The sequence below is a fragment of the Gopherus evgoodei genome, chromosome 7 (assembly GCF_007399415.2).
Source record: "Gopherus evgoodei ecotype Sinaloan lineage chromosome 7, rGopEvg1_v1.p, whole genome shotgun sequence".
Lineage (NCBI taxonomy): Eukaryota > Metazoa > Chordata > Testudines > Testudinidae > Gopherus > Gopherus evgoodei.
Window position 1 is genome coordinate 43880788 of NC_044328.1, and position 12763 is coordinate 43893550.

The window sequence follows — 12763 nt, forward strand, 5'->3', positions numbered from 1 at the left end:
TAGTCAGGAAAAAGAAACACACAGCACCAAGAGATTCATATAGTGTGATATGCTTCACCTTTCGGTTTGTTTTGGATAAGCACCCAAACTCCGGAGGTTTTAAGGTTTGCACAATGCTAGAAACAACTCTTGAGTGTATGATACATAAAGGAGAAGTAAAGCAACGGACTACTAAAAAGACAGCAGCATGCAAACTCATACGGGGACCTGGTCTTCCACATCAAGCTGATGATTGCTGTGGTCAGAGGAGTTTTTGATATTGTTACTGTCTGTGTGTAAGGCCTAGGACTCCACATTGCCCATCCATTTTTCAATATAACTCAAGTAGTCAGTTTGTCCAACTTTGTATCTGTATGTGCTGCAGAAAACATTAAAACCATCTGATTTTTTATTTAATTTGCTCCAGCATTTAGAATGGAGTGGTGGTGTCTGTTTTTAAAGTACCAGAATAATATGTCAGAAGGAGGCTGGTGCTGTTTTTCCCTCAGCCTGTCAGGCTGCAGAGCCAATCAGACAGCAGGAGAGTGATTTACTTGGACTTTGCTAATACAGCAAAAGCTTCAGGGACATCACAAATCTGTGGGCTCCGCAGATTCTTTGCCTACCCATACAAACTTTGTTTTCCTCATACTATATTTAATTTGGCTAAGAACACAGCCATAATATGACCAGCATGCTCAGGGTCAAACCAGCATGTTAATTTTAAACTTAGTGACTCTACGGAATTTTGGAGAATTCAGTAAACCAGAAAGAGGAAGATAATTTGCTGTCTCCTTGGTCAGTATGTTCTGAAAACAGCAAATCAGGAAGCATGTTGCTTATGCTTCAGATTGAATATGACCTAGACACCCTGGAATGTTTTAAACAAACATACAGAGGCCTTTTAATAACGTGAGATGACAAAGGAGATGCCATCACTTTAGTCTAAGAAAACAATCTGGGAAGAATGTTCCCTTACTCCTCTGTCATGGTGCCTGCTTCACACCTTCTAACCAGGATATTAGATACCACAGGCTGGGACTGAGGAAAAAAGGTGGGCTCTGCTTCCACTGTTCTCCATGGTTTCTCTGTTACTGTATACATTCTTGTCTTAACTGCAGGTGTTGGTGAACCTGAATGATATCAATGACAACCAGCCTACTTTTCCAAGAGCCTATGAGGGACCCTTTGACATCACAGAAGGTCAGCCTGGCCCAAGGGTGTGGACTTTCCTGGCCCATGATGGGGACTCAGGGCCTAGTGGACAAGTGGAGTACAGCATCATAGGAGGGGACCCTCTTGGTGAGTTGGGATGGGGAGGAGAAGCAGAAGCTAATATCTAGGATTCCTTTGGATTGCTCCCACACCCATCAAACACACATGTCTGTGCATTACCTCTTGCCCACATATGCACAAACAGGTAAGTACAGGTTGATGAGGAAGGATGGTCTTGTGGGTAAGGGGCAGGACTGGTACTCAGAAACTGTCTGGATTCAATTCCTGGCTCTGCTTCAGACTTCCTTAGGCAGGTCGCTTCAAGTGTCCTTTTCCTCAGTGTATAAATGAATAACATTTCCCTACTTCCCAGGGGTGTTGTGAGGGGGACATTATAATTACGTGTGAAGTGCTGAGCTACTTCAGTAATAAGTGCTGTAGAAATGCCTGTAAGTAAATGAAATGCATATACACACTTCTTGGTGCACACGCCCATGTGTGTATATCCCTGTGTCCGCTCACACAGCTCCATGTGTATACACAGCTATTTGCTAACAAACACCTCTCTGCATATACACTCTCTCTTGTCCACTGAACCTGCACCTATATGCTCAGATATAGGCCCAATTCCATGTATAAGACCAATAGAAAGTCCAGCTGTACAATCTGATCATTGAATAAAGGGAGTCAGGCTGAAGGTCCAGATCACAGCTTTGTGTGGACAGCTGCAGGCAGAGGGAGGGTGTAAAGAAGAATGTCTTTTCCTTGAGAGCCACACCAGACCAAGTGGAATAGGCAAAAGCATCTATGATTTCTTTCCTCTCCTTGTTCAGATGACCCCATTGCCCTGTTGCCTTGGAAAGAGAGAGCCGCACACTAGCAACTTCATTATATATAATTTTTTTTAAAACACAAACCTTTCAGAGAGCTGGAGAGAGAGTGGAAAATGCTGCAGTGGTTTAGGAAAGCTCAAGAAGCATTTCAAAAACTATCTTCTCAACTTGTTTGTCTGAGAAATTGGAGTTTCTACATCAGGAAATCCTGTTACGAGAAGCATCCGCTCTGTGAGGAACCATTTCAACGTGTTATTGCCTATTCATTGGGGACTTGGGCTTGGATTTATCCAGGGAACAAAAAGAGGGGCACCAGCTAGGGAGGGGCTTTGGACAAATCCCAGAGGAGCGCATGGAAGCTGTTTTAAAAGGAAAAAAAAAAGATAACACTTTGAAGTACACACACACAGCAGGATCTATTCACCACATCGTACAACACACAGTTCTAGTCGTCTGAGAGTCACTTTGCTGCTGGAGCTCATGCAAGAGTTCTGGCTGTGCTTTGCAGAGCAACAATCTGAGATCCCCACCTCTCAGTCTCTAGCACCAACATCACATACCTCCACATCTAAGGAGGAAAGAAACATTTCATTCAGTCTTTGGGCTCATTTGTCATTCAGCCACTAGGGTGTTAAAGAAGGACAGGAGAGTTTCTGATTTGTCATTAGAGGGACTGAATTTCAAAAATCTTATGGAAACAGGCTCTGGCCAGGCCTGTTGCATTCTGCCTTTATGCAGACTTCCCACCGATATACACAGTTCTACCAATACACCTCACACCAGAACTACAGAACCCCTGGTATCCCAGTCCTGGGCCGTTGCTCAGAACAGACTCCTAATCAAGGCAGACTATGTGCGCAGTGATATGTACTAACAAACATCAGGGAATAGATTTACACCATCATTTTCATGGTTACTTAAGTCAGGTTTCTGGAAGGATGGACAGCCCAAGTGCCAGCTGGCCCGCATTTCAGAGTCTCCTAAATAACCTGGGTACAGTACGTTTGCCCTGAGAGGCGATGATTGTGCCACTGGAAATCTCTTTGGAAATGTCCTATACATAAGGACACAGTAACTAAGCCATTGTCACAGAAATGGCTTTGATTCATGAAAGGTTCAGCAGACTGGTATTTACACCTCTTGCTCACCCCAGTATATTCACAAGTCCTGGATGGGGGTGCCTAGCACATCAGAGTGCCCAGCCACTCCCACAATCAGGTTCACTGTCTGGGGATTCACAGCAGTAACCACTGCCCAAGGTGACCATTTGGGGAAAGAGTATGGTGTCTGCTGGCTGCCTGCAGAGCTCAGTCTGGATAGAAGGTTGCTGGGAAGTGACCCTCTCCTCTTTATTAACATTTTAGTTGACTAAAATAAAATAGGACAAGGGAGGCAATATTTTCTTTAATTCCACAGACCCAACTTGACTTTACATGTGTTATTGAAACACTTTCATGGCCAGAGCCTAAATTCACTGGTGACAATCAAGGGAGCAACATGCCCCAGAGCCCTACCCACTCCCACTTAAGAAGCCAATGCAAGGTCTTGCCTTTTTAACCTGATGTGAGTTCCTCATTCCTCACTGCTTGGTGCTAGCAAACCTCCTTTGGAAAATATCTTGACCTCCTTTTTCTCCCTCCCTCTTATAGGAGAATTTGTGATCTCTCCGGTGGAGGGGGAGCTGCGAGTTCGGAAGGATGCCGAGCTAGATCGAGAAAACATTGCATTCTATAATCTCACCATTGCTGCCAAGGATAGGGGGACACCTCCTCTCAGCTCCACAGTGAGTCCTGTTGGCAGATCATGAGTCTAGGATAGTGAGGCCTCCCTGACATGTCTCACTCCCAGCATGCTTTGTACACCAAATGGGAAAAGTGAGGGGACAGAGAAGAAAAAGGAATCCCTGATCCTCTCTCCTCTCCCTCCTTGCCCCCTCACCTTTTCCATTCTTTTCCTGTCAGGTGACAACCACCACCCCTTTCTTTTTCTCCATTAGGCCTCAAATTGGAACTTGAAGAGGTTCTTCCTTCTCTAACCTATGTCACCTAAAAAAGTGCTGGCATATACTGAAATTGAGCACAGGAAGCCCACTAGTTAGTGAACTAGAGGTTGTTGAGGCTTGTGATTCGGGGCATGCCAGTAGCTTCATAATTATGGCAACAGTCTGGTTATTGCATTGCAGGAGACCCCTCTTCCCACATCATAGGAAACATGGCCCATCCCAAGCGGGGCTCAGGAGGTCACATTTATAGAGCTAGGCTCACCACTTGATTACTCTATTCCTAAAGCCTTTAGCCTTTGGTGCTCTGCTGTTTCTATTATTTATCATTAGGCCAAATCCCAGGGTCCTCAGCCACAGTCCAGGAGTATGTGAAGGAGAGGAAGGAAGCTATCAGGAGAGAAACTTAGACAGAGTCTGGGATAGGAGAGTTTTGAAAGAGATAAGTGCAGAGATGTTGGTGGGGCAGAGTTATGGATGCTTTGAAATGGATGAGAAGCAGATTTATCATTATTTATTGAATGCCCTCCATGTACTAGGCAAAAATAGATAAATACAGACGCTCCCCGGGTTACGTAAACCCGACTTATGAAAATCTGCTCTTACAGAAAAAGTTCCATAAGTTCCGTAAGGTGTTTTGGGTTTTTTTTTGTTTTTTAGGTTTGGTTTTTTTTGCATAATTGTCGGGTGTATGTTCCCGACTTATGCAAAATTCGACTTACGCAAAGCGTTCCGGAACAGAACACTTGCGTAAGTCGTGGAGCGTCTGTATGCAGGCAAAGTCGCTGATCCAAAGAGCTTGCAATCCAACTAGCGAAAGGGCTAAGGGGATATGCTACTGCAATGACTGAGTGGTGGAGTTAGCACATTCCTTGTAAATTCCATGATTTTTATTTAGAGAGTGATTTCTATTTTATTTATTTGTGTATTCCATTTTCTCTCACTGTCCTTGTGTGTTAAGGAGTGACTTGAAGCAGGTGAGGGAGGAGATCATGGCAGGTCATGTAGCAAATTCCTGGCATATGAGGCTACGTGGAAGGAAGCACAAAGCTTGAATGTGATATGGAAGAAGAGTGAGAGTCCATTCAGGAATTCTAAGCATGAGGAGACATTGAAATGAAGTTGGTGTTTGCCTTGCTACCCAGAATCCTCTTCTCCAAATTTCAGGTCGTGGTTGGAGTGTGCGTTTTGGACATTAACGATAATGATCCTGTGCTCCTCAACCTGCCAATGAATCTCACACTCAGCGAAAACACCCCCACCTCCAGCTTTGTGACCCGCATTCTTGCCCATGATGCCGACAGTGGGCGGAACGGACTCCTGACCTTTAACATAACAGCCGGCAATGCAGAAAACTCCTTTTACATCAATGGCACTGTAAGTATCCTGTTCTCATTCCTTCTACACATAGCAACTCATGTGACTGTATAGGCCTTCCCACACTATGTGTATGGGTACAAACATGCAGTATGCTGAGAGCTTTATTCGCTACATACGATGACAGGTGTTCTCACATGCTGTGACATATGCCCTACACGCAGCCGTGCAAACATAACTGCATACAGAATAGAGATGCAGATATGTTCTACATGCAGATACTGCCATGCATTGGCTAGAGAACCACGTAACAATCCAAATCATGCAGACCTACATGTTAGCTACATGACACACCAGCAGTTCATTCAGAACTTGATTGTGCACAGTACGGGGTTTGAATGTTGCATGTATGAGTGCAAGGCAAAAGTGATTAGCAAGAGGGGTATGCAAGAGACCCAGATCCTACATTACTGAGAGTGACACTACTCATACATCAAGGAAGGTACTCCTTCCCAGTAGCAGCTGAGAGGCCTAGGAGGGGAGAGAACAGCTAAACAACTCATTTGCATGCCTATGATGGCACTTGCTCTAGTTTCTCCTCAGAAATGCTCATGTAACTCTGACAGACCACGGTTGTCGGGATCGAACCTGGGGCCTCTGGAGCTTAGTGTATAAGCCTCTATCACATGAGCTAAAAGCCAACTGGCTGTTAGCTAAGGTTGTAGAGCAGACACATTAATTGCTCTTTAAGTAGTGTTGGTGCCACTAGATGGGACAGAATACCACACCTAGAAGGTGTGTGGGTTATACTCTCACCCGTTTCTTTTTTACCTTGACATCTTTAAAGTAAGGGAGTTGGTGAGCAAAGGCTTGAGGCTGACTTCCACTCAGTGCAGGGGACTGTGCACGTTATCTGCACCAATTTGCACTGGAGCACAACAAATTGGTGCTTCCTGCTTTGCACTGCACAAGAATTGGCATGTTTTAAATATTAACAAGTTACAGATTGCAGGCATAGTGTGCACTGCATGCCAGTCATCACATGCTGTGGCTGGAGAGAGACAACTCTCTGACACAGCCCTCCATCTCTTAATTATTTATAACAAGAATATTTAAGGGACATACCACATAATAATGCCTTCCAAAATAGGGAACTGACTGTTGCTCTAGATCAGTGATTCTCAACCTTTCCAGATTACTGTACCCCTTTCAGGAGTCTGATTTGCCTCGTGTACCCCAGTTTTCACCTTGCTTAAAAACTCAGACTTTGGCTTCAGTCCTGTGCAGCAAGGCTTGGGCTATGGATTTCTGCCCTGGGCCCCAGCGAGTCCAAAGCTGGCTCTGGTGACCCCATTAAAACGAAATCACGGTTTGAGAACCACTGATATAGTATATAGAACAGTATAAACAGGTCATTGTCTGTATGAAATGTAAGGCCATGTCTACGCTAGTACTTATGTTGGCAAAATTTCTGTCATTCAGGGGTGTGAAAAAACACACCCCTGCTATAAGCACTAGTATGCAGTGCTATATCAGTGGGCGACACTCTCCAGCTGACATAGCAACCACCGCTCGTTGAGCTGGTTTTATTATCTTGACGGGAGAGCTCTCTCCGGTGTCAGTACCGTTGTGCCGCTGTGAGCTTGTAAGTGTAGATGTGGCCTTCATTTGTACTGACTTCGCTAGTGCTTTTTATGTGCCTGTTGTAAAACTAGGCAAATATCTGGATGAGTGGATGTACCCCCTGGAAGACCTCTGCGTGCCCCAGGGGTACACATCCCCCTGGTTGAGGACCACTACTCTAGACCACACCCTGCCCTCCCTGCAGAACAATTCCCCAAAAGAACATCAGTATGAAAATGCCCAAAGGGGGGAGAGAAAAGCATGTACCAACCACGTTAACAGTAACAACACATACAATCAGGGTCAGGCCTGACCACAGAGAAACTTACTGTGTAGTTGCCAACAGTCCCTTATTTCTTCATCTCTGCACAAAAAGTTTGGGAGTTGCTGAGTGCTGCAAAAAGCAGCAAGAAATACCCCTGGCGAATGCAGATGAATACTGCTCATTATTAATAATATCAAGAGGAGGGGTGGATCAGGGGTGCTAAGAAGAAAATCCCTTATTTTTGAAATACAGTGTTGGCAACCCTATTTAGGGCCAAATTTTCCAAGCAGTGCATCATTCAGGATACCTCAGTTGTTGGTCTTGAGGCATGGTTTTCCCAAGGCAACGAGCACCCGCAATTCTAGCTTCAGTCAGTGCAAATGGTAGTGTTCAGTATCTCTGAAAATAAGGCTCTTTTGGGACCCAAAAGTCGAGTGTTTCATGAAAATGTTGACCTTGTTATTATTCACATACATACAGTTCCACTTTTGCATATGCATTATTTACAATGGGCCAGATTCCAGCTAGTCTTGTGCAACAGGGAGTAGACAGAGAAAAGAGCAGTTTTCCCCATCTCTTGCTGCTGTTCCAGTCACACTAGAGGGTGCAGGACAGTGTGATTGTCTAGCACCACTGCTGGCAGTAGATTTCTGCTCCTGAGAGGGGCAATGGTGAAGCCATGGTACACCAAACATCTGTGCACACTGGCCAGCACAGCTGGACTGATATGAAGGGGAACGTGCATTTTGTCTTTTCAAAAGGTGACACAGCTCCAGCTCTGATGTACACTCCTCTTGCAGAATTTCAGCTGAGTCAGCCAGAATTCCTCCAGAGAGTCCCACTGACTGCTGTGGCCTTACGATGTGGCAAGTCTCTTAGAGACTCAATGTGGCCCATGTACTGAGCCTGTGGAGCTCCAGGTTCTCTGCTCCTCACCCATAGCTAGTTCTTCTCATCAGTTTGGCATGGGGAGGCCCATCTCTATTTGATCTTTCTCCTTTCTTTCTTGTCACCAGACTGGCATTGTCTATGTAAGCCGTCCCTTGGACAGGGAGCAGGTGGCTGAGTACAGACTGACTGTCACAGTGAAGGACAATCCTGAGAACACGCGCAATGCCAGGCGGGTAATTATGGACAATGCTGCGGTTCTCCATTGAAGCAGCAGGGGAAAAGGCTTCTTATGTTATCAGGGGATGGGTGGACTATTCACTGAAAACACTTATATGACAACCTTCTCCTCCAAATTAACTTCTGAATTCCAGAGGCAAATGGCCCAAGCCTACGCATTTCTCTGTGATTTCCCGCCTAGGTCAGAAAACCAGGCCAACATTTTTTCTTGCAGCATAGAATTTTCTTAATAGACCTTTACCCAGCCTTTACTTCAGTAATGGTGTCCCTGCGACAACTCACTTCACCTGGCCTTTCTGAAATACAGTGAGATACAGCAGAGTGGCAGTACCAGAGAGAACTAGGTGCTACATTACTAGAAGAGATGATGCAGCATTTCTGTGCTATGAATTCCTGGGCATCATTCTGGAACATGGTGCAGATGATAAACTAGCATGTAGCTCTGTAGTTCCAGGATTCTGTGCTGTAATATACCGGGGGTATTGCAATTGTGGCTGAGTAACATGGTTTACTGGACCCACCGTTGTGTCATAACAGAACAGACGTGGTATGGCCTTTGTGTCCAGGTTCTCCTGTAGAAGGTATCTTTAGGGTGGAGGCTTCTGGGGGGGCCAGCCCCCTCTCCTTTCTAGATAGAAGGAGTGGAAAATGCAAGTGGCCTGCTGCCATCTCGGGAAGCAGTACATTCCTCCATCTGATTGACCTCACAATCTCCCAGCCTACCTTAAAAGGGCACAATGTATAATTCTGCTCTTATTGTTTAAGTGGAGGAATGTATTGTTACAAAAGAGTATCTGTCTGAAGGTAGCAAGGCTATGTCTTTGCATTGCAGACGACGTTACGCAGTACTGCAGTATGGCAGCAGTAATGAAGTCAGATCAAATGGAGTGGTATGATAGGATTGCGGATGGCATCCGTTTGCTGCCTGCAGAGTTGAGTGTGTGTAGGCGGTTGCTGGGAGGTCATGCTTTCCCCATTATTAACTCTTGAACTGCCTGAAATAAAATAGGACATAGGAGACAATATTTTCTTTAAGTCCACAGACTCTGTGTGTATGGTTTAAACCCTTTCATGGCGAGAGCATAAATTCTCTGGTGCAAAGCCTACATTCCAAATGGCATGGTATAATAGTAATGCAGAATCTGGACTGGTCATGTTCAGCCATGGAACTGCATTTACAGAATGATACCATAGGATGTGTAATTCCCCTACCCTGCCGTCCCAGACCTCATATTGCTATATGATATTGGGAATGAAGACCAGGTACCTGGGTAAAGGCATTACAGATCCTATGGTATGTTCTGGTGATGCAGTTCCATGATTGCACATGGCTTAGGTTCTCCATGGTGCTGAGTTGGATGAGGTGGTACGTGTCAGACACTAATGCAGAAAGTGAGTTGAGGAACAGATATCATAGTCACTGTCCCCTTTTCTTCTTTGTTTTATTCATACACCCTTAGGATTTTGACCTGCTGGTGATTTCAATAGCAGATGAAAATGATAACCAGCCACTTTTCACTCAGAGCTCTTATGAGGCAGAGGTGATGGAGAACTCTCCAGCAGGTGCGTTTGTACTCCCTTTAATACATGATTCTCAACTTACAGGAATTTTCTTTGATTCCCAACCCATCCCAGTTACCTCCAGCTAGATGAAGGGGATAGCCATTAGGGAAAAAAGTCCCTCCTTCATGAGCTGTCCTATATAACATTGTTAACTGAACATCGACAATGTCACTGAGCAGTGAAACGTTTTAGATTAGCCAGAGGGGGTATTGATGTGGGCTAGGATGTTGTTACAGGACAATGAAGATAAACATGGAGAGAAAGCTGGGTCATAGAATCACAGAAGATTAGGGATGGAAGAGACCTCATGAGGTCATCTAGTCCAACCCTCTGCTCAGAGCAGAACCAAAACCACCTAAATCATCCCAGCCAGGTCTTTGTCAGGGTCACTTTATGCAAGTGGATATTTTTCCCACCAAAGTAACGCTCTGGTCCCACAACAAGATAATCCCTTTACAAATCATACATCTAGGTGGCATTAGGCAAATGTGCTATTCTGTTATCTAGCCGATGAACTCAATGTCCTGAAGTCACAGACTGTGGTGCAAAGCCTGCCGTGTTCTTAACTGAAGCTAATTGCTCTAGTACAGCCGAACTACCTAACCGTCTATTGTCATGCTTTGCTGAAATATGGCAACATTTTGTTCTTGTTATTTCAGACTAAACGGGAACTCGTTTAATCTGACATAACAAGAACAAAATGCTGCCATATTTCAGCAAAGCATGACAATAGACGGTTAGGCAGTTGAGCAGCTTTATGTTTCATTAGTGTAGGGAACAGCCTTCTGTAACCCTCGCTGCTGGAACAGTGTTTGCTTTCAGAGGTAGTATAGTAAAATGTCTGGCTTCTGCAGTTTATATCAGATAACTACTTTGTTCAGCTCCCCCAGTTGGTAGTAATATTCCCCCTTTTCCCCCTTAAAATAACTCCCACTCTGAGATCACAAGTGTCTTTGTTTGGCTTGGAGCATAAACTCCTTAAAGGCTCTTGTACACTGGTAACTGGGCTGACCAGTGCACTTGCAAAAATACTCTTTGAGACTAACATGCATCCAAAATAGCTAGCAAACTCCAACAAGCCCCAATCCATGTCCCTGCCACACATGCTCACACACAGCAGGGCTGGCTCCAAGTTTTTTGCTGCCCCAAGCAAAAAAATTGTCCCGTGCCCCCCCCAGCCCTGCCCCCACTCTGCCTCTTCCCCACCCCATTCCAACCCCTTCCCCAAATCCTCAGCCCCGCCTCCTCCCCTGGGCGCAGCGCATTTCCCCCATGAGAAGCAGAGCGACGGCATGCTTGCAGGAGGAGGCGGAGGTGAGCTGGTGGGGGGGGGAGCAGTTCCTCTGCCCCCTCCAGGGTTACTTCCTGCAGCCCTCCCCACGCCCCCCACTGCCGCAGCTCACCTCTGCTCCACCTGATCCCATCAGTGCGCCACTGCCGCTCCACTTCTCCCCCATCCCTCCCAACCTTGCTGCAAAACAGCTGATTAGTGCAGCAAGCCTGGGGGTATGTCTACATCTACAATTTTGCAGCGCTGGTTGTTAAAGCTGTATTAGTACAGCTGTATAGGGCCAGCGCTGCAGAGTGGCCACACTTACAGCAACCAGCGCTGCAAGTGGTGTTAGATGTGGCCACACTGCAGCGCTGTTGGGCGGCTTCAAGGGGGGTTCGGGGAACGCGAGAGCAAACCGGGGAAGGAGACCAGCTTCGCCGCGGTTTGCTCTCGCGTTCCCCGAACCCCCCTGCAAACCGCAGGGAAGGAGACTTGCTTGCTCGGGGATTCGGGGAACGTGAGAGCAAACCGCAGGGAAGGAGACCTGCTTGCTCGGGGATTCGGGGAACGCGAGAGCAAACCGCAGGGAAGGAGACCTGCTTGCACGGAGGTTCGGGGAACGCGAGAGCAAACCGGGGAAGTAGACCAGCTTCGCCGCGGTTTGCTCTCGCGTTCCCCGAACCCCCCTGCAAACCGCAGGGAAGGAGACCTGGTTGCACGGAGGTTCGGGGAACGCGAGAGCAAACCGGGGAAGGAGACCAGCTTCGCCGCGGTTTGCTCTCGCTTTCCCCGAACCCCCTGCAAACCGCAGGGAAGGAGACCTGCTTGCACGGGGGTTCAGGGAACGCGAGAGCAAACCGGGGAAGGAGACCAGCTTCGCCGCAGTTTGCTCTCGCGTTCCCCGAACCCCCCTGCAAACCGCAGGGAAGGAGACCTGCTTGCACAGGGGTTCGGGGAACGCGAGAGCAAACCGGGAAAGGAGACCAGCTTCACCGCGGTTTGCTCTCGCATTCCCCGAACCCCCCTGCAAACCGGGGAAGGAGACCTGCTTGATTACCAGACGCTTCCTCAGGTATGCTGGGATACCTGCTTATTCCACGGAGGTCAAGAAAAGCGCTGGTAAGTGTCTACACTTGATTACCAGCGCTGGATCACCAGCGCTGGATCCTCTACACCCGAGACAAAACGGGAGTACGGCCAGCGCTGCAAACAGGGAGTTGCAGCGCTGGTGATGCCCTGCAGATGTGTACACCTCCTAAGTTGCAGCGCTGTAACCCCCTCACCAGCACTGCAACTTTGTGATGTAGACAAGCCCTGGGAGGGAGGAGGTAGAAGTGGAGCGGCGGTGCGCTGAGAGGAGCAGGCGGCAGTGGAGCAGAGGTGAGCTGGGGGCGGGGAGCAGTTCCTCTGCCTCCCACCCAGGGTTACTTCCTGTGGCCCTCCCCATGCCCCCCACTGCTGCACCTCACCTCTGCTCAGGGGCCGACTCCCGGCTTTTTGTGCCTCAAGCAAAAAAAAAAAAAAAGGGAGCTGGAGTGCTGCCCTTTGGAAAATGCCACCCCAAGCAC

At 47.1% G+C, this 12763-nt stretch overlaps 1 protein-coding gene across 1 annotated transcript in view; it reads left to right on the top strand.

The window, feature by feature from the left end:
* CDH23 (cadherin related 23) overlaps positions 1–12763 on the top strand; it is a 536798-nt gene that overhangs the window by 491432 nt on the left and 32603 nt on the right. Inside the window, exons 40-44 of the mRNA XM_030571362.1 lie at positions 1101–1281; positions 3677–3810; positions 5194–5403; positions 8248–8355; positions 9820–9922. Coding sequence (XP_030427222.1) covers positions 1101–1281; positions 3677–3810; positions 5194–5403; positions 8248–8355; positions 9820–9922 — 736 coding nt within the window. The remainder of the gene's footprint in view (positions 1–1100; positions 1282–3676; positions 3811–5193; positions 5404–8247; positions 8356–9819; positions 9923–12763) is intronic.